Source organism: Leucopleurus acutus (genome assembly GCF_964270905.1).
Source record: "Leucopleurus acutus genome assembly, chromosome: 14".
Classification (NCBI taxonomy): domain Eukaryota; kingdom Metazoa; phylum Chordata; class Mammalia; order Artiodactyla; family Delphinidae; genus Leucopleurus; species Leucopleurus acutus.
The window spans coordinates 11815870-11838238 of record NC_139156.1 but is presented as its reverse complement, the minus strand read 5'-3'; the positions used below and the strand labels follow the sequence as shown (position 1 = coordinate 11838238).

General features: G+C 49.7%; 1 protein-coding gene across 2 annotated transcripts in view; it reads left to right on the top strand.

The window, feature by feature from the left end:
* Positions 1-22369, top strand: part of GRK5 (G protein-coupled receptor kinase 5) — a 221310-nt gene that overhangs the window by 138883 nt on the left and 60058 nt on the right. For both annotated transcript variants that reach the window (XM_082854560.1, XM_082854559.1), the window contains one exon: positions 19395-19507. In XM_082854560.1, coding sequence (XP_082710686.1) covers positions 19395-19507 — 113 coding nt within the window. The remainder of the gene's footprint in view (positions 1-19394; positions 19508-22369) is intronic.

The following is a 22369-nucleotide window of genomic DNA, read 5'->3' as shown; positions in this document are numbered from 1 at the left end:
GAAGGCCTCATCATCATGATTAAAACCATTCCCTTGGGGACTTCCCTGGCGGCGCAGTGGGTAAGACTCCATGCTCCCAATGCAGGGGGCCCGGGTTTGATCCCTGGTCAGGGAACTAGATCCCACATGCATGCCACAATTAAGAGTTCGCATGCCACAATTAGGAGCCAGCGAGGCACAACTAAGGAGCCCGCCTGCTGCAACTAAGACCTGGCGCAACCAAATTAAAAAAAAAAAAAATCCCTATTTAGCAAGCCCCAGCCCTCGTCCATTCATTCATTCATCCATTCTCCTGTTTCTGAGAACCCGCCCTGTACCGGGCCTTGCTCTGAGTACTGGGGAGCACAACCAGAAATAAGATAGCAGGGCTGGCTCCTTATTTCCAGACCGAAGCTGGGGAGGGACACTAACCAAGCAACCACCCAAGCAGATTTTTTTTTTTTTTTTTTTTTTGGCTGCACCGTGGGGCATATGGGATCTTAGTTCCCTAACCAGGGATCGAACCCACGCCCCCTGCATTGGGAGTGGGGAGTCTTAACCACTGGACAGCCAGGGAAGTCCGCCAAGCAGATTTTAAAGGTCACCTGTACTGAGGGCCAGAGAGGAGGGGTGACGGGCCCAGCTCTGGGTGAGGCTTGAGGGGACTCAGAGTTGCAAGGCAGCCCTTGCCTTTAGGAAGTGTGGGCACCAGCTGTAGGCTGTTCCCACTCTGGGCTCTGTGACCGTCAGAGGCAATCAGACTGCAAGGTCAAAGTCAATATTTAAAAAAAAAGGAACGTCAGTTCTTAGGAAGCTCTTAGTAGCCCTGTATACAATCTTGTGTTTAGCCACTTACTTATAGCCGGGGGCCAGAGACCACCTGGATGTCTGCCCCTTGAGTGCACGAACATCCCCCACCTTCCTGGCCCTTGTAAGAGAGGCGGTGCCATCCCAGGTGCTGGTATGGCCATCTGGGGGCTGCTCCTTGCCCATGCCCTTCAGGAACCCCAGAGACACTTGAGCCTGATGTGGCCGGGACGAGGCAGTTCGCACAGCGCCTGTATCTTGGGAAAACGAATGTGGTTCCCAGTGTGCTGCCTTGAGTTCCTGGAACCAGAGTGTTTGTTTTGTGTAATATACAGCAAAAACAGTCCTAGTGACTTCAGAACCTTGTGGCTTCCAAACTATAACTTATTAAAATACTGGATTTTTTATCCAGTGGATAAAATGTGGATTACCCGGGATATCACAGGGACAGAAAGCTAAATTGTGTTTGACAGGGAGAGAAAATACTCTCCATTTCAGGTCACCGTTTTTTAAAAAAAATTTTATTTATTTTTTTATACAGCAGGTTCTTATTAGTCATCCATTTTATACACATCAGTGTATACATGTCAATCCCAATCTCCCAATTCATCACACCACCCCCACCACCCCGGCGCTTTCCCCCCTTGGTGTCCATACATTTTTTCTCTACTTCTGTGTCTCGATTTCTGCTCTGCGCACCGGTTCATCTGTACCATTTTCCAGGTTCCACATATATGCATTAATATACGATATTTGTTTTTCTCTTTCTGACTTACTTCACTCTGTATGACAGTCTCTAGATGCATCCACATCTCTACAAATGACCCAATTTCGTTCCTTTTTATGGCTGAGTAATATTCCATTGTATACATGTGCCATGTCTTCTTTATCCATTCATCTGTCAATGGACATTTAGGTTGCTTCCATGTCCTGGCTATTGTAAATAGAGCTTCAATGAACATTGGGGTGCATGTGTCTTTTTGAATTATGGTTTTCTCTGGGTATATGCCCAGTAGTGGGATTGCTGGGTCATATGGTAATTCTATTTTTAGTTTTTTAAGGAACCTCCATACTGTTCTCCATAGTGGCTGTATCAATTTACATTCCCACCAACAGTGCAAGAGGGTTCCCTTTTCTCCACACCCTCTCCAGCCTTTGTTGTTTGTAGATTTTCTGATGATGCCCATTGTACAAGTCACCATTTTTAAGGGGATTTTTTTTCCATCTATTTATTTATTTTTGGCTGCGTTGGGTCTTCGTTGCTGTGCACGGGCTTTCTTTAGTTGTGGCGAGCAGGGGCTACTCTTCGTTGCGGTGCACGGGCTTCTCATTGCGGTGGCTTCTCTTGTTGAGGAGCACGGGCTCTAGGCGTGTGGGTTTCAGTAGTTGTGGCACGCAGGCTCAGTAGTTGTGGTGCATGGGCTTGGTTGCTCCATGGCCTGTGGGATCTTCCCGGACCAGGGCTTTGAACCCATGTCCCCTGCATTGGCAGGTGGATTCTTAACCACTGCGCCACCAGGGAAGCCTCCAGGTCACCATTTTTAGAACTGAACACATGCTTTTTGAGATTTGGGTACCTTAATTCCACCAGGGAAACAGTTCTCTATTTGCTTAAGTCCAAGGGCTGCTAGAGGACCATGGGACCCTGGGAGCCTTATCACAGCACCGTGGATCATGCCAAGGGAGGTCGGGTGGGTACATCGCATTTGAAGGGACACCTCGGCCTCCCTCTCAGTGGCAAAGGAGCATCTGAAACTGCCTGATTTAGTAGATGAGGTTCAGGTGGGTGAACATCAGTTCCACAATTAATCCCTCATTGGCTGTGTGTGCTCAGCTGTCCCCTGGTTGGGCAGTGAAGGGGGTGGGTTTGGGGAATTGGCAGGAATCTCCAGTGACTGCTCCTTATAATAATGATGGATAGACAGTGTTGATACTTACTGAGGGCCTTCCATCTGACAGGCACTGCGCTAATAAACCCCTTGGTTGATCTGTCCCTATGAGGTAGGTCGTACTGTTATTATCTCTATTTTAGGTCCAGGAAAGTGAGTCTCAGAAAAGCTCATACAGCTAGTATGTGGTTGGATCAAGCAGAGTATAGGTTCGGCTGCTGTAACAAAGACCCACCCGAACGCTGGTTTAAACAAGGTAGAAGCTTATTTCTCTCTCATGGAACAGTGCTTGGGGTAGGGGTTTGGGGCTGCTGTGGAAGTTCTATCTTTGTGGCTATTTAGTTCCCAGTCTCTTCTGTCCTTAGGATGTTGCCTGCATCTACATGGTCCAAGATGGCACCCCACATGTCTGCATTCTAGTCTACGGGAAGGGGGACATGCCCTTTCTCCTAAGGACGTAACCCAGATAACTGGGACCTTTCTGCTCATGTTCTATTGGCCAAAACTTGGTCATATAGCCACACCTAGCTGCAAATGTTGTTGGGAAATGTAGTCTTTCTTTTGGGTGGCCATGTGCCTGGCTAAAAGTGGGAGATCTATTACAACAGAAAACACGATGAATGGACATTAGATGACTGGGATGAGTCTAGGTAGTGTACAGAGTTCATGTCCCTTACCTGTCCACCACCTCTCATCTCCGAGGAGTTCAAGGTCAGCTCCAAGGAAAGGAGCCCAGAGCTGGACCGTCAGCTCCTTGGGTGCTTACGGTGGTGGGTGTTTCTGCTGATCCCTTGATCCTCTGGGGGAGCACAGCGCAGGGCAACAAGTAGGTGCTCAGTAAATCAATCTTAAAGGGAGAGCAGTAGAGAGGGACCTGACCTACCAGATCCAGCCCCAGCTAAATATGATGGGCGCATCTGGATGTGAATTATAAGGGGACTGGAAACTGCAGTGACCAACTGCCAGGAGGCAGCTGGGCCTAGAAGGATTCCCTTGCAGGGTGGAGCTCCCAGCTGCTTTGGTTGGGACCACAGAGAGGTTCAGGGTATCCTGTTGGCTGCCCTGGCTTAACCCCAACTTTGAAGACATCTATGAGCTGTGATTCCAGACTGGAAATTCGACTCCGTGCCTGCTTTGGGAGGAACTGGCCACTTTGAGTGGCTTCTCCCCTAGCGGTGGTCTCTTGGGCTGTGCCCTGTACATTCCTGATTCTTTTCTGGCCACATGGAGGTCTGGGTTTGTCAGCTGCTGGCCCCTGGTTTGCGAGGAAGGGCCTCTGCCTCTCTCCCTCTGTGCTCTAGCTGCCTGCTCGAACTGGCCCTGATTCAGCTAGAACAACCTCTCAGAACCCAGGCCCCGTTCCGAAGTCCTTGGAGGGCTTTCTGAGACGACACACTGAATGTGGGGAGCTGAGAGCTCTCCGGTCCCTGTTACTAGTTACACCTTCTGAACAGAGCTTCTCTCCATGCAGGTGCTCAGAAGGGAAAAATCAGTGAGCATCCGATGTTCCAGCGTGGAATTTTTCAATCATTTGAACATTGTTCTTGGCAAGGAATGAGTGAAAACAAACAGCCATTATAGGTTACGTTTTGAGACCATTTAGCAACAGAGGGTATTCTTTGATCATCCCAATGGTTTTTTGGTCTTTTTCGCAGTTGTCTTTCTTGTGCTGAGTAACTGAAGAGGACACCGATTAGGCTCGGCATCAGTTAAGTATCTGTCAGAACGTCTGTTCGGAGCCTGGCAGTCAGAGGGAAGAGAAAAAGTGTTCCCAGAGAGTGGAGTTCAGGCTGAGACGGAGCTTACGAGGTCTAGACAGTTATAAGATATGTGGAACTCTTAGAAAAGAAAGAAGGGAAGAAAGAAAAACATGTGTTTTGGGTTCTACGTGCTTCTATTCTGTAGTTGTATAGCTGAGAAGGCTTTAGTTTACAATAAGTGGTATTTGGCAAGAAGTGTTACTGCCTGCTGACAAATTGATTGTGCTCTTTTACTGAGATGAAAATGCAGGAGGCATTTTGCTTCTTTTCCCTCTTGATGATTAAAAGCGTCTACTTGGCTCCAGGCAGAGATGGCCCCTGAGGATTTATATGAGACACCTGTGTGGCATCCAGCACCAGCCTTCAGGCTGACAGAAGCAGCTACCCTGCCCCGTGTTCAAAATGCCAGGTCCTGGGAGGGAGTTTTGACAGGCTTGACCGGGAGTCTCTGTGCCAGACCTGGGTGGGACCCTAGGGTGAGGGTCTTTGAATTTTAATCAAGAACTTCCCCTCCCTGTTCACGCTGAGCCAGGGCCTTAGAGCAGCTGAGCGGCTAAGCAAGCCCTGCGGTGATGAACAAAACCAGACCTGCCCCTACCCGGGCCTCAGTTTCTCCGTCTGAGAAATGAGGGCATCACACTGGCTTTCCTTCGGATTTTCTTCAGGGTCTGTGTCCCTGCTCCCTCCGGCACGCCCTTGCTCTGCCCTATGTTTGCGTTATAAAGAATGAGGATGCCAGTGTTGGGAAGAGGCTCCCTTTCCCACGTGGCAGATCCATTCATTAACTTGACACAGCCCAGGGACAAATTAGAATGTAGCCAACAGCTAGCAAATTGATGAGGTAGGTCGTTAATCCATTCATTCATTCATACTTGTGCACTCAAATATTACTGTGCCAGCTCTATGCCAGGCTCTGAATGGGGAGCTGGGCGTGCAGGGAACCAGGCAGCCTGGGCCCCGCCTGCTCTAGGTGGGGTCTAGTCCCGTTTGGATTCCCCTCCTGTTGGCTTAAGGACTTGCCTCTATGTCGGTCCTAGCACAGGAATAAGATGTGAAGTGCAGTTCTAACAGCCTGTTTAAAGCCAAGCATTTACTTTTGGACACCCAGGACTTTAAGATTTCTACCTTCAAAGAGCAAGGGATTTGTTTTGACAAAGGAAGTGTAAACAGGATCCTAGTGAATAATATTTCTCATGGCTGCTCCTGCTGTAATCGATTGTATATTTATTGGTGATCTCTTAAGTGTCCAGACTGTCCTAGGCTCTGCCGGGGATGCAGAGAATTTACAGCTCAGCTGGGGATGGATGGATGTGTGTGTGTGTGTGTGTGTGTGTGTGTGTGTGAGTGTGAGTGAGTGTGAAGGCCAACTCTGAGGACAGTGGCCGAAGGAATGAGACAGCACGAACGTTACTTGATCACAGGTGTGGTGCTGGCCGCAGAGCTGAAGGAGCTCCAGGGAGGGGGCGTTCCGGAGGAGAAGGGGAGAGAAGCGTATTCTACATCATTCTCCTTTGCCGGTCCAGCTGGTAGCCAGCCCCTGAGCTGCCACGGTTTTCCCAGGCCTTAGTCTCTGGAGGCTGAGCCCTGGACTCTTTATGCAGAGCAGTCCTGGGTCCATGAGAATGGAATGACAGGTCATGGGTGCGTCCAGGTTACCAGGGTGACTCTCTCCCCTGTGGATTCCCGGAGTCTGCCAAATGATGCCACTGGTGTGACGCCATCCACCTCTCAGTGTTCCAGTTCCTCACCTGCTGCCGCTGCGGATTCCCTAGAAGCTAAGAAATGAAGAAGAACTGTTCTCTTTTCAGGAAGAGCTGAGTTCAGATCTCATCTCCACCTCTTGCTAGCTCTGGGACCTTATGCTAATTCCTTCTCAGTGCCTCATTTTTTGACATCTGAAAAATAGGCTGTTAATAGCGTCTGTTTCGTAGATGCAAGAGAAAAGCATGTGAAGTGTGTCGCACGGTGCCTGGTATACAGCAGGTGCCCCATTCATGTTAACTGCTATCGTTCAGTTATTATTATGACACGTCAGGTGGCGAAGTCGGAAGGTCACCGTCTGATCCAAAAGTCATGTCTTTCTGAAAACTAGCTTAGCTGAACTCTATGAAAATTCATGTCTAAAATCCCGACCCACCCTGGGCTGTAACTCGGCTAAGTGAGTCTGGATTGAGGCTCCACCTCTCTCTGTTGGTTTCTGCTGAAGCATCATGCCTCTCCCCTGTTTCTCATCTGCAGCGTGGGTACCGGGTGAACTGTGTGCCTGGGAATATGTTCGTCTCTTCCCGACTCTAGCCCCTCTTGGGTCTGGGGCTAAGCTAAGCAAAGGTGGCTTGAAGGAAGGAGTTGACATGCTGTCATATTTAAGTACCAGAGACCTGGATCAGGTACCAGTGGGCCAAGCCCTCCATACGCTGTTCCGTGAGGAAGCAGAGTGCAGGTGTATCACATGGCCAGTCTTGTAGGAGCCGTGATGAGGCAGCTGTGGGAACTGGACGTGTATCTGAGAGAGGCCTCCAGGAGCACAGAAACACTGCCACCAAATATTTGCCCTCCCTATCTCAGGAATAAGGACTAAGGGACGGGTATTCCAGAAAGGTTTGGTCTCAAAATAAGAATGACTTTTAACATGGTGCTGATAAAGAGTACCGGACACCTTGTAGGTGAAGCGCTTACTGTCCCTGGAATGGCACAAGTTAAGGCTGGCTAAGCCACTAATGGGGATCATATCCAGAGGAGGGGGGTTGGGGGGGTCTTTGGAACCTGAGACATCAGGACTTTGGGGAGACCATCAGTTGCTTCCACCTTCCCAGGCATTCACTTCTTAAGCCGCTTTTGGCCAGCACAACCATGAGCCTCGCTAGGCCCTGGCCACTGGCCCAGGAAGAAGCAGGACTGCCTCTGCATGGAGGTTGCTGTTTGCCTTGGCCCCTGCTTGCCCAGCCACTTCCTGGCCCTGCCCTCCTGTGGCTTTTGCTTCATTAGCTCAGAGCTCCAGGTAAAGCCAGGCCCCGGGGCCCTGGATGGCACAGTGGGCACAGCCTCCGAGGCTGCAGAGCCTGCACGCCTCCCTGCTCTCCTCCCGGGCAGGCTGGGGCAGCCCACAGTAAGGGTGCGTCAGGCGCTGTCATCCAGGCTTAAACTGGAAAAACGCTCGAGAAAGACTGACGCATAGAGAGCGGGGGTCACGGCACCGGGGTCCCGCAGCAAACCGGCAGGGCTGCAGTGGAAGCCGGGGACCCAGCCCACGGAGCGGCGCGCTTCCCCGGCCCTGGGGAGATGCTGCTGTTAAGCTCCCGCTTGCTCTGCTCCCGCTCTGGCCACAGTGCAGGTGCAGGAGGGGCCGCAGCCGGGTGGCCTTAAAGACCCCAACAGTCGTGAACTCTGCTTGGGGCTCTGATGCTGGAGAAAGGCCGTGCCCTCTGGTCTCTCCATCCCCACCAGGCTCCTGCCTGTGGACGCACCCAACTGGGAGGCGGGGACATTTACGCTCCCCTAGTTCATCAGCTTCATTTTGTAAAAGGGGAAACCGAGGTCCAGAGAGCAGAATGATGGGTCTGAAGTCATACATGGGTCAGAGGAGAAGCTGGAGGCAGAGTCCAGTCCCCTGGCCCCAGCCCCATGGCCCTGGCTGAGCTTTGAAGACAGTGAGTCAGGCAGGGCCTGTGTTCAGGCCCTTCTCGCTTCTGGAGGCGAGGCCCACCACAGCTGCAGCAGACGGCCTGGCCCAGCCTCGCCTCGGCCTGGGTACCCAGAGCCCTGCAAGCCTCACAGGTTCTTTTGTTAACCTTAGATGGAAGCCCTGCTAGGGACAACTCTTCATCATCTAGTTTTTTCGGGGAGACCTTCATTTCTGGCAGATTAATCACTCAGTGGCGGGGGGAGGTGTCGGGGGGGTGTGGGCCTGGGATTTCTACTCCCCAGCTTGGAGGCTTATGGTCTCCACTTCACACTGATTTGTTCATTTGTTTTGTTTTATCTTCATTTGTTTTACGTATACACCTGCGCTCTTGCCTGGCCAGGCACTGTTCCAGATGCTGGGGATAAAATGATGAACTAGACCTTGGCATCTCCCGGGGAGCTTTAAACACTACTGACGCCATCTCCAGAAATTTGATACAGTTGGCCTGGGTGTGGCCTGCGTGTTTCAATTTCTAAAATTGCCTGTATCCACATGGAAATTTCTTTTCAAGGAGGAAAAAAGCTTGTAGGAAGGATGTGGCTCTAAGCGGATGGTTGTGAGCAGAGCCCGAGTGAAGGGAGGCCCCGGGTCATTCACCATCCACAGGCTTTCCCAGGTGCCACACCACAGTGCCGGGTTCCAGCTCCCGGAAGGCTCTGCTGCAGGCCCAGCAGGGTGAAACGGGGCTCTGAGCACCCGCCTGTGACCCAGGCCCTGCACCCCAAGGGGGACATGTCTGGCGGCCACAGCTCCTTTGCTTGCCAGGACCTTCTTAATCTCAGTGATCCTACAGCCAGATTTTTAGAATAGTTGTTTTCCCCTCATCTGTAAAGATTTAAAATCTTAAGAAATAGAAACCACCACAGGTCACACACATCAGTCGTCTCCTTTTTGCCTGGCATTTTCAAAATCCTCCACTGGTGATGAACCAGGTACCTTTTCTACTGATGCCTTGTGGCTGTCATGCTCCTTCTGTGCTCGCGTGGAGGGAATGCTTATAGTCACAGAGTGGGGACTTTCAGCCCGGGAGAGGGCTGAGAGCCCAGTGGTCTCTACCAGCCAGTAGAGATGGCCGGTAAAAGAGCCAGGCCTGGAACCCAGGTCCCAGTTCTGTCCCCAGCTCTTCCACCGTGCCGGGCATCCCAGCCACTGCCCCACAGTGTCCGTGCCTCCCTGGCCATTCCCTGGGTCCACCTCCGTCACCCCACCCCTCCATTTACCCACCCGATTCTTCATCCCATTCTCACTGCAAGGGAATATCTAAATTCTTCGCTTTTCTTGGCTGCGAGGATAAGAGAGAGGTCACTGCCTAACTCTGGGGCCCCATCACTGCCCAGAGGGCCCCGTGGTGACAGTGGAGACTTGACATCCTTTCCAGCTCAGCCCCCAGGCCGTTCCTAGGCTCCAGGTATCTCCTGGGCTTTGACCGCACCCAGTGGATTCAGGGCAGAGACCTGAACCCTCACAAAGAGGTGGGGCTCATTCGGGCGGCTGCATGGGCCCCCCGACAAGTAGACTTCCACCCACCCCTCTTCCTTTCACAGATCCACAGACCAGACCCTCCTTTCCTCCCCCTTTCCCACCCCTGTCCCCACTTCCCCCACCTGGCAGCCCAGGCCCAAACACCCTACAGCTCAGTGGTTTTTACATGTGACTTGTCCAGGTGTCACTAACCTTTGTAAGACTCAGGCTTAATAGTTTTGATCCTACAGAGACACGTGACAAGTACAAGACATTCAGTAAAACCCGAGACCAGCAGGAGGGCAACAAAAAGCACAGGGAGATGGGGCTCGGTTTGGGTGTGTTCGTGTAATGTGCCACATGTCATTTTTATTCACATAAAAACATCTTTCTTGAAGCAATAGGAACCCACTCGGCTGTTGCGAACCAAATACCAAATGTTTCCTTTTTCCTCTCCTGCTCCTTCCAAGAGGCGGGCTATGAAGAATTGCCCTTATCCGTGATGCTATCTTGCCTTTCAGAGAGCCTTTTCCTCAGAGCAAACGCCCGGATGTTTCTTTCCAGCTTTGGCAGGAATTTTTGAGAGAAAGCTGTTTTCAAATCCCTTTTCTGTCTCTGTCTTAGACCTGGAGTACAGCAAAGCGGGGGGCTCCAGGCCTCAGTCTAATCCAGTCTCCTCCAATCTGTTTTCCTCAGTTGCCTCAGGACCTATAAGCACCCCTGCCCCCAACGAGAAAAAACAACAAAACCTGGTATTTTGGTGAAACGGTGTTAAATAAGATAAAATGAAAGAAAAGAAGAGAAAGCTCCTGTCGGTAGAGAGATGGAATCAGGAATCACTTTTGGATTAGCTCTCCCACCCGCCCTCCGTGTACAATAAACAAGGGCTCCCGTGTTAGCATTTCCATTTCCTCAGGAAGCTGCCTTTCTTGCTCCTACTTCTGAAATGGAATGTGCATTTTCATTGGCCCAAGTTCAAGGAGTGCCTAGGGGCAACAATGAAAAACCGGTCCCAAGCCGGTCTGGGTGGTAGGTGGTCGACACCCCCTCCCCCAGAGCCGGGACTTCTTGCTTCCTATCCTCTGGGGATTGACGCCAGATGGGGAGGGAGGGGTAGGGAGGGAGGGGTGGCGACCTCCCTCGCTTGGGTTTGTAGCCATGAGGGGAGCCATGCTGTCCCCGCTGCCTGAGTTCTGGCTTTCAGTTGGGAAAGTCTGGTGACCCTCCAAGCATCCGCATACCAAAGGCTCTTAATTAAGAAAGTATGTTCCCATTTCATGTCACTCGAAAAGAATGAAAACAGTGACAGCATTTATTTATCTTCACTATCAATATCATTCCTGTTTCTAATTCCACTGGGGGTTATGAGTCTTGAAGGAATTGACTGTGGGTTGTGAGATTTTAACCCCAGCCATGTGCTGTGGGGATACATGTGTCTTCTCTCTGAGAGAGAGGCTCAGAGCGAGGGGGAGAAGGGCCGCAGAGCCCTGGCCTCTGCCCTTCTGGAGCTCAGTGTCAATGGCTCTCGCCGGGAGGAGTGGCCTTTGCTTTGCCTTCTTTGGTGCTGATACAGAGTTGTCCCCCTTTCACCGGCTACATCCCATTTCTTTTCTGAATCTTCAGAGAGTCTTATAGAGGAGTCTTATAGAGGAGAGGGGATGTCCGAATGGCTACCATTTGTTTAGGACCCACTATGTGCTGACACTGGCCTGGGCACTCACGTGTGTTGCTGATCCTCTGATTGCCCGTGTGATGCATGAGGACTTGGGCCTCAGGTTAAGGGATGTGCCCAAGACTAGATAACATGTTAGTCCATTTGGGCTGCTGCAAGAGAATACCACAGCCTGGGTGGATTTATAAAGAACAGAAACTGGGGCTTCCCTGGTGGCGCAGTGGTTAAGAATCCACCTACCAATGCAGGGGACACGGGTTCGGGCCCTGGTCTGGGAAAATTCCATGTGCCGCCGAGCAGCTAAGCCTGTGCGCCACAACTACTGAGCCTGCGTTCTAGAGCCTGCGAGCAACAACTACTGAGCCCGTGTGCCACAACTACTGAAGCCCACACGCCTAGGGCCTGTGCTCTGCAGCAAGAGAAGCCACCGCAATGAGAAGCCCACGCACCGCAACAAAGAGTAGTCCCCACTCACCACAACTAGACAAAGCCCACGTGCAGCAACGAAGACCGAACACAGCCAAAAATAAATTTATTTTTAAAAGAATAACAGAAATTTATTTCTCACAGTTCTGGAGGCTGGAAGTCCAGGTGCCACTTCATAAATGACCATCTTCTCTCTGTGTTCTCACATAGCAGAAAGGGCAAGGGAGCTCTCTAGGGCCTCTTTTAAAAGGGCACTAATCCCATACACAAGGGTTCCACCCTCATGACCTAATCACCTCTCAGGCCTTACCTCCTAATACCATCACAATGGGCATTAGGTTTCTAATGAATCTGGGGGGGGACACATTTAGTGTATAGCAGGTGTCCTTCACAATGGTCCTGAGGTGTGGGTACTGTCAATGGCTTATTACAAGAACAGGATGGGAGAGGAAGCTTCCAAGAGGAAGCTCTTGGCAAACACCCAAACATCACAAGGTGGTGGTAAGAACAGGGCTCCTTGTCTTGTTGTGCCCTCTGTTGGTTGACAACTTGTTAAGTGTCATGCCCGACTTTTAAGGTAGGCTTGGCTGTGCCTAAAAACTTCAGGATGTGTGTTGCAAAAATGCATATGTTGGCATGCTTTGCATGTGTATTCTCAGGCAGTTACCTTCATTACCAAGTAAATTTACTTGCCAACCCCTCAGATAACACTGTGCTGATTCGTGTCCCTTTGTGCCTCACCTCCTGTCCCCAAGCAAGCTATCAGTTTCTGTCCATTTTCTTTAAGCCGTTCTCTCTTTCTCTCTTTTTTTTTTAAATTGAAGTATAACAGATTTACAATATTATGTTAGTTTCAGGTATACAGCAAAGTGATTCCGTTACATATATTTTTTCAGATTATATTCCATTATAGGTTATTAGAAGCTATTGAATATAATTCCCTGTGCTCTACAGTACAGCCTTGTTGCTGATCTATTTTATGTGTAGTAGTTTGTATCTGTTAATCCCATACTCCTAATTTGTCCCTCCCTCTCTCCCTCTCCCCTTTGGTAACCATAAATTTGTTTCATGTTGTTAACGAGTCCAAGCTCGCTGTGCTCACCGCATGACAGGCCAATGAATCAGAGACAAGGTGTTGAGACAAGGAATACGACTTTCTTCGGAAAGCCGACAGACCAAGAAGGTGGCAGACTAGGGTCTCCGATAAACCATCTTCTCGGGCTTTGCATGCCACTTTCTTTTATAGCACAGAGAGGGGGAGGAGATGGGGTAGGAAAGTAAAAAGGCCATAAGTTTTGCAAATATCCCCTGGAATGGCCAGCCTGGGGGCGGGGGTGGGGTAGGGTGGGGGGAGGAGATGTGTTAATTTATTCTTTCTTGCAGCCATCCGCAGGTGGGCGGAGTCAGATTGTCTTCCTGAGAGCTGAACAGAGGCACTTTGGTTTAACATCTCAGGCAGAGGGGCAGGGTTCCCTGAGGCAGGCCATTATGTATGATTATAATAACAAAAGCAATGGAAAGCAAAGGTTAAAGTCAAACAGATCAAACATGGAGTCCGATTTAGCTCTTCCCTGTTACACTGTGTCTGTGACTCTGTTTCTGTTTTGTATATAGATTCATTTGTATTATTTTTTAGAGTCCACATATGAGTAATATCATACAGTATTTGTCTTTCTGTCTGATTTACTTCACTACGTATAATATTCTCTAGGTCCATCCACGTTGCTGCAAGTGGCAATATTTCATTGTGTTTTATAAGCCATTCTCTTTTTTTAAATTACTGTGGTAAGAACGTTTAACATGCGATCTACCCTCTTAATAAATTTTTAAGTGCACAATACAGTGTTGTTAACTACAGACACAGTGTTGTACAGCAGATGTCTAGAACTTAATCATCTTGCATAACTGAAACTCTATATCCATTGGACAGTAGCTCCCAATTTCCCCCACCCCCAATCCCTGGCAACCACTGTTTTACTGTTTCTATGAGTTTGACTATTTTATTCAAAAATTTTTTTCTTTTTTTTTTTTTGGCCACAACACGCGGCTTGCGGAATATTCCCCAACCAGGGATTAAACCCATGCCACTGCAGTGAAAACCCGGAATCCTGACCACCAGGCTACCAGGGAAGTCCAAGTTTGACCCTTTTAGATACCTCATAAAGGTGGCGTCATGCAGAATTTGCCCTTCTGTGACAGGCTTATTTCAATTAGCATAGTGTCATCAAGACTAACGCATGTTGTCACGTGACATGATTTCCTTCCTTTTTAAGACTGAATAATATTCCACTGTATGTATATACCACATTTTAAAAATCCATTCATTGGTCGATGGACATTTACGTTTGTTGCCACATCTTGGCTGTTATGAATAGTGTCGCAGTGAACATGGGAGTACTAATACCTCTTTGAAATACTGATTTTAATTCTTTTGGATAAATACCCAGCAGTGGAATTGCTGGATCGTATTAATTTTTTGAGGAACCTCCATATACTTGAAGCCGTTCTTGAAGCTTTCCTGCAGTGGTCGCAGATCTAGCCCTGAATTCTTGCCCTAACACACTTGTGCCAGGCTTGTCCCTGCCCTGTGGCTTCTCCCTGCCCCTCTCTCCAGCCTCTGGCCCTATTTCTCTGGCTTTGACCTTCTCCTCCTTCCCCAGCACTCAGCCTCTCCCCTGCTGACAATTTGCATTGGCTTTGGCGAGCCCATCACTCCCATTCCCATGCGCCAGCGAGCCCTCCCCTGGGCACCTCCCCTGAAACCCATCCAAACCAGGAGAGCAGCGTGTGTGCCCCTGCAGCCGGGGCATTTCTGGCAGCCCTGCGTGTGCAGCTTTGTTTGTGGCTGCCCTGCCCAGCCCTGTCTGTGAATGTGCCTCCCTCCTGCCTGGGCTGGTAAGCAAACTGCTGGGACAAAGACAAAGCCTGCGGAGCCTGTCTCCTTTAAGGGGTGCCCCTCCCACCCCCCTGCGACAGGGCCTGGAATGAAGTGCCCAGAAGGGGCTCAGCCAGTGTCTGTGAACTTGCTAAGGGAACGTTGGTTCTGTCTGAGGCATGGCAGGAGTTCGGTGTGCTGCGGGAAGGAGTGGCAGTCCTGTCTTCCTGGGCCAGCCGTGGGCGTGCTTGGGAGGCGTCAAGCCCTCGAAGAAGCAAACGACATGTGGTCTCCTTAAAGCCAATTCAGTTCGGCTTCTCACCAAAGCAGGATCACAACCACAGGGGCTGCGCCCTCCCTGCCCAAAGGCCAGGGCTTGAACCACAGGTGGGAATGGCTCCCAAACCAGTGACCTCCTCCGTAAATGTCTCAGGCTCGTGACTCCCACCCCATTTTTGTCCACCTTCCCATGCACTGCACTTGAATCATTTGTGCTCTAAAATCATTGATGCCCCAGTGGGACAGTGAATCCATTCCAGTCTCCTTGGCCTTGGAGTCCAGCCCTTTCCTGTCTGAGCCCAGCTGCCTCTCCAGCACATCTGCCCCCCATCCTCCTGGGTGCTGGTGGGCCCTAGCCCTCCCTGGGGCAGCCTGCCCCTTGATCCAGGGCACTATAAGTTCAGAGCTTATAATGGGCTTTCTGGACCCCCTTTTCCATCACCTTCCTCTGGACCCCCTTTTCCATCACCTTCCTTCAGTTTTGTGTCCACCTGACCAATGTTACTGCAGCCAAGGTCAAATGTCACATCACAAAGACCACACCCCTATTCTTGGTCTCAGCTGACCGCCTGCTGTTAACTCCAAGCCTGTTTCTGGATCATTAACCTGCCAGTGGGTATGAGGTGTGTCTCCTCCCACCCACTCATCCACAACCCCCACCCCCAGGTGTTCAATTCAATAAGAGAGTCTGAAAATTGAAGGAACCTTCTAGTATCAAAAAGCAAGAGACCTTGGAACAGAGTTTGTTGAATGAATGAAGGATCCAAAAGAATAAGGCTAGAATGATTTGATGATTGGTGAATACTTTGGGGGCAGGGAGCCTGATGCCCCTCATATCTTACATAACGACAGACTCTTTCTGGCTTGGAAGGAAAGATCAATGAAGGATGTGGCCAGAAGCAGGATTTTCACATTCAGAAGAGCTGGTGTGTATGTTTGTGTGTAGACCGTGCATGTGTGCCTGTGTACACAGCATCCCAGGGGCCTCCCAGCCTGAGAGAGAGATTCAGAGACAAGGAGAGCCCTGCCCCTCTGTGTTGGGTACTCCTCCCCACTAACCCAAACAGGACACCCTTGGGAGACGGGCTGTGGGCAGGGCACTTCCAAGCTGTATTTCTACAGCATGGCTGGCTTCCTTAGAAACCGACTAGAAAGGATCTGCTCTGAAGATGTATTACAGAGCAACTTGTGCTTTCAATTTCAGTGTCCTCTGACTTTCCCGAAGGGACCTGCCCCTCGGACTTGCCCTTGACGCATTAAGAACTTTGAATCTGCGCCTTTTCCTGTCACCTTGATGAAATCCCAAATTCACATTCTTTCTTCTGTGGCCTCGTTCTCCATTTCTAAAGGAATTGCAGACTTTGCACTTTGATTTTAGTGGTGGTGGTGCTTCCTCAGAGGATAAGCCCATTTATCTTTATTTAAAGCTGAGAAAACATCCAAACAGACGATTACTGATCCTCTTCTTTCTTCCTGGGCTTCCAACGCATGGCTTTCTTGCCTGGGATCCTCTGTACAGCTGGGAGAGGCACGGAACTGAGGTGCTGACAGCTTGTGTTGGAATCACATGGTGTTTACTGTGCTGTGAGTTTATAACGGCTTTGTTTCCATACTGACAGCACACGCCATATGGAGAGAAAAAATCCTGTCAGATGAGCCCTTGAGGAATCACAATATGGTACATGAAATCTCATAATTGCTTTTGGAAATGGGGGAGGGCCCCTTGCTCAAATCACATAAGCAATGTGGCGCTCTCTGCCATAATTGAATAAAACGGGAGTTTCACACAAGGTAATTTCCTTTGTTCTGTTTGTGCTGGGGAAGCTCAGCTGACTGGGGAAGGACAGGGAAGTTTGTTTTCCTCTCCTTGGGGGATCAGGCTGAGTGGGAGGTGGTGAGAAGGCAGGCTGTGTCTGTAGGGCATCGTGCTAACAGGTGCAGACTCCAGACCTGTCACCCTCCTGGCTCCCTCCAACCCAGACTCCCTCCCGTGGCTGATGATAACTTGACATTTTATTACTGTCACTTGGGATCTTGTCTGCCCACCTCCCCACACACCCCCTTTCCAACAGAATCCAAGATCGCTGAGGGCTGGGACCATGTCCCATTCCCCCCACTCCCGACCCCCACCAATCCTGGCACACAATGAGGTGAGTTAAATGTTTGTTGGAGTGGCTATTCCCGAACAATCTGTGCATGGAAAGGTAAGCTGAGTTAAGGCAATAGTTCAAGGCTAGTTTCAGCCCCCAAACCAGTTGAGGAGCGGGCCAAGGGGAGACTTGCAAGGTGCCTCATCCACTTGACCGAAGTATCCTCTCAAGAGAGAATGAGAAATTTGTGAGTGCCTTCTGATACAAGGTGTACTTACCACTGGTGGATTCCTACAAAAACCATTCTTGCCCTCAAGCAGTTTACCCATGAAAGGAGAAATGGGCTATAAGACTCTCCAGCCCCAGTCAGTTGTTCTTTCAGTTGCAAGAGACAAAAACCCAACACTGACTGGCTTAAGCAAAGACAGATGGCTAAAGGTGCAGGTGCTGGGCGGGCCTCAGTAGGCTGCCTTTCGGGGACTCCTGTGATATTCACAGCTCCAGGCTTCTCTTCCTCACTCAGCTGTCCTTCCCTTGCACTGGCTTCATTCTCCATGGGCTCTTGCTGGTGGGAAAGACAGTTGTGGCAACTCTTGGCTGACCAGTCCTAAGGCCTTGTCATCCCAGAAAGGAACAAGTGTCTTTTCTGGAAGTTCTACCAAAAACCCTGGAAGGACTCCAAGGCCCCCTGGGTCACATGCCCTGAACCGATCATTGTGGCCATGAAACAGAGGGCTCTGATTGGCCAGGACTGAGTCACGTGCCCACCCCTGGGGCTTGGGAGGAGTTGCTCCCTTAGGACCCTATGATGGTATTTTACAGACTCACAGAGAGGAGGTTCCCCAAAGGAAGGGAGATGGAACAGACCAAAATCCCCACTTCCACGATGATAACAGATGGTGTTTATTAAGCAATTCCTTTGTGCCAGGCTCTCACTGCTCCTAAGAGATAGTACGATGACTGTTCCCAGTTTACAGAGGAGGAAACTGAGGGATAATGTGTCAGGTCAGTTGCCCTGGGGCACACAGGCAGTGAGTAGTGAGTGAGGCTGGGATCTGAATCTGAGTTTAGCTCCAGAGCCCTTGCTCACAGCCACCACCCTCCCTACAAGTAATGGCTGTACCTCTGTGGATAAACTCTTTGGGTATGAAAATGAGTGGGCGTGATGGTTCTGTTCCTGTCTCCTTGTTGTTTTCCGTATCTCCAGGGGGCGGTTCCTGGCTCCTCCTCTACAGTTGGCAAGGATACAGTCCTTCCATCCTCCCAGGTAGCTCTTCTAACTGAGGTCTGCCTCACCCTCTTCCTGGTTTCCCCACGAAGTCACCTGAGTTTTCCTGGTGCAGCCGCAAAATCAAAGGGCTCATTTTCAGTTCTCTGGAGGGTCTGAGACAACAAGTCTCAGCCAGACCTTTGAGCATCTTTCTGCCCAGAGAAAGCCTCTTGCAGAGTCATTGCAGGAAGAAGCAGAAGGGACCCTCCCATCTTACCTCCAACTTGCATCTTCATTATCGAGAGGAAGAGTAAGGCCCAGAGAGGGCAAGTGTGTTGCTTGAAGTCACACAGCAGGTCATTAGCTAGAACCCTGGTCTCTAGGCCTCTGTGCTTTGAGTCTTGCACTGTTATTTCCTCTTCAGAACTCTCTTGGCTACTGAGTGGCTGAGGTCTGGTCACATCCTGTCTCTGTGCCTCTAGCTCCTCAGCTGGAAAATACAGGGTTTTCATAGTTTGAAGCATTCTAAGACTGGGCTTTGCTCCAATTGGGCAAATATGAAATTTTGTTTACTGTATTCATTAGAATATTTGAATTACAAGTCATTTTAAAGTTTTTTCAAATTGCCCTAAATAATGCTCATAAATAAGCCTTTCAGATGTGGTTTGGACTGCAGGCATAGTGTGATCCAGAGGTTCATAACTTCACCAGAGCACCTACTCATAATTTTCCCAGCTCTGACTTCCTCTGTCTGTCAACCTTATCCTCCCAGCAGCTTGTTGTGCGGTGTCAAGAACACTGCAGCAGACCCTGGCCTCACACCCATGCACCCCAGTACCAGAGGAGGAGGGAGCACCTTGGCTTAGCGTGCCCAGGCGACGTCTGTGGTTCGTGCTGATTTTACTGGCTTGGGTTACATGCCCACCACCCTTATCCAGTCAGTCCCTGTAACCACGGAATGTGACATGCGGATCAGGCAGTCAGGGGCAGAGCCTTAGTCCCCAGAGCTGCTAGCATCTCCGTACAGAAATCAGGACACTGGAAAGGGAGTGGGCTGGGGAGTAGAGGCAAGGTCATAACTGGCTCCTCTTTCTACACTGACCTTGACTCTTCTGAGTCTGCAGAGCCTGGAGGTGGATAAAGGGTCCTGGGAGTTTGCCGATCACCTTGCTCCATCTGTCTGAGGCAAGAACCCAGGTGTGGGTTGGTGGCTCTCTCTGGCCCTTTCTGGGGTCTCACCATATTCTTCTTTTCTTACCTCTAGAGAGAGATTACTGCAGTTTATGTGACAAGCAGCCAATTGGGAGGCTGCTTTTCCGGCAGTTCTGCGAAACCAGACCTGGGCTGGAGTCTTACATTCAGTTCCTGGACTCAGTGGTAAGTCCCTTCGCTGGGGGGAAGAGCCCTTTGGTCCTTTGTGATCAGCGATCCTTTTTGTCCAAAGGAAAAGATAGACCACGTGGCTTACGTGGATACAGAATAAACTTGTTGCTTAAGAGACTGCCAGTGCAGACTCGTCTCCAGGTCACCACCTGCTGCATGACCGTGCGGGGCCACCTCCTACTCTGGGCCTCGGTTGCCGCTGCTTTAACATGAGGTTCTGTCAGTTCTCTGATTCTGGGAGCCTGGGTTATTGTGAAGTAGTACCTAGGAAGTTGGGTGGTTTTCCCAACACCCCAAGGTGTTGGATTCCCAGGCCTCTTCTTCCAGCTGAGAACCCGTTTTCTAAAATTCCAAAGCTTGTGTTTCTTTGTGTGCTTGTTTACTGTCTGCTTCCCCACTAGAATGCAAGCTCCCTGAGGCCAGGGCCCTGGGCTTCCAGTTCACCTCTGCCTGGCATTGTGCCCAGCCCATACAGGCGTTCAGTAAACGTTTGTGGGAGGAACGTGTGTTGGCCATTTCAAGGCAATCTGACAGCTGCTGGCTGCGCTGCGCTGGCTGCTGGCATACACAGCTGTGACTGACACCACGGGGACTTCCTTCAGATGTACTGGTCGTTCATTTGTTTAACAAATGCTATATTACTCACCCATAAAAAAGAATGAAATCATGCCATTTGCAGCAACATGGATGGACCTAGAGATGATCATACTAAGTGAAGTAGGTCAGAGAAAGATAAATATCATATGATATCACTTATATGTGGAATGTAAAAAAATAATACAAATGAACTTATTTACAAAACAAAAATAGACTTGCAGACATAGAAAACAAACTTAAGGTTACAGAAGGGGAAAGGGAGGGGAAGGGATAAATTGGGAATTTGGGATTAACAGATACACAGTACTATATATAAAACAGATAAACAACAAGGACCTACTGTATAGCACAGGGAACTACATTTAATATCTTGTAATAACCTATAATGGAAAAGAATCTGAAAAAGAATATATATGTGTGCATATATATATAACTGAATCATTTTGCTATATACCTAAAACGTAAATCGCCTATACTTCAATTTAAAAAAAAAACAAAAAACAAATGCTGATTGATCTGTGTGGGCTTTTAGGACAGGACGTAGGAACACACAGGAGTTCCTCAACACTTGCTTGGGAGGACGGGGCACCTCAGCCTGGCCTACTGCTCTTTGGGTGTCTGTCCAAGGAAGGTAGACAAGGAATGGGGAGGTGAAAGATGAATCACGGTCAGTCGTGAAAGGAATGGGGTCATTTGGGCCCCCCCTTTCCAAGGCAGGGGGCCAAGGTGCTGTAGTTTCCTAGAGGCCCTAATGCCATCATGGGCTGCAGCCATCCTGACCTCCAGCTTGGTGTGGGGACAGCCCTATGGGGCCCAACCTTCTGTGTCTGCTTCAGGGTCTCAAGGTGGATCTCTAGACCCACTGGCCAAACTGTCCCCTGAACTTCTCCACCGGAAGTCACATGGGCCCCTTGAAGTCAACGCATCCTTAACAAACTCAGCACCCTCCCCCAGCTCCCCACGGCTACCAGCCCTGACATGTTCCCTATTCCAGTGACCAGCACGCCTCCATCACCCACCCCCGAAATCTTTGCATTGTTCTTGACCCCTCCCTCTCGTCATTCCTCACCCAACCGGATCAAGGACCATGTACCTGGCTCCTGACTCCTCCTAGCCCAGTTCCCTTCCCTCTACAACCTCTCTCCTGGTCTCCACGCAGGCTCTCGCATGACGCATACAAGTGATTACCGTAGATCTCAACCTCAGCTGAGCAGTAGAAACACCTGGGGAACCTTAAAAAGGATACCAATGCCTGAGCTGAAGCCCAGACTCATTAATTTCAATCTCTGGGGATGGGGCCTGGTATTTTCATAACGTTTTATTATGGAAAATTTCAAACTATAAAAAGTAAAAGTCTACAGAATAGTGTAATGAACCCCCATGCACCCTGCTCCAACAGTTATGGATTCAAGGCCAACCTTGTTTCACCCACATCCTCCCCTCCGGCACATTTTGCAGCTGACCTCACTTATGTCATTTTATCTGTGAACATGTCAGCATGTATATCTAAATGATGACGGCTCTTCAACCAAAAAACCACAATACCATTATCACAGCTAAAAAAAATAATTTGTTACTATCATCACATGATCAGTGTTAATAATCAAATATCATCAGTGTTCAAATTTCTGATATTCTCATGCTTTTTGTAAATGCACGTCTTAACAGTTTATAACCCTCTCCAAGAGTGTCCCACAGTCTGAATGTTGTGTTCTCACCCCCATGTGTCGTTTATTAAGTTCCTCTGTATTTCTTGTAAATTGCTCATTGAATCTAGAAACTTGGTCAGATTTAGTTTCAATCTGGTGGTGGTAGGGGACCGACTTCATAAGTGGTTTCAGGCTCTTCTGCTAGGGGACTTTTAAAAAAAATATTTATTTATTTTATTTTTGGCTGTGTCGGGTCTTAGCTGCGGCACACAGGATCCTTCATTGTGGCGTGTGGGCTCCTCGTTGCGGTGCGCTGGCTTCTCTCTAGTTGCGGCACGCGGGCTTAGTTGCCCCGCCGCATGTAGGATCTTAGTTCCCAGACCAGGGATCCAACCCGTGTCCCCTGCATTGGAAGATAGATTCCTAACCACTGTGCCACCAGGGAAGTCCCTGCTGATTCCTAACCACTGTGCCGCCAGGGAAGTCCCTGCTGATTCCTAACCACTGTGCCACCAGGGAAGTCCCTGCTAGGGGACGTATAATATTTGGTGTCTGTCTTTTTGAGATGGCAGCAGCCATAGATATTCAATACCCAAATCTATTGATTAAT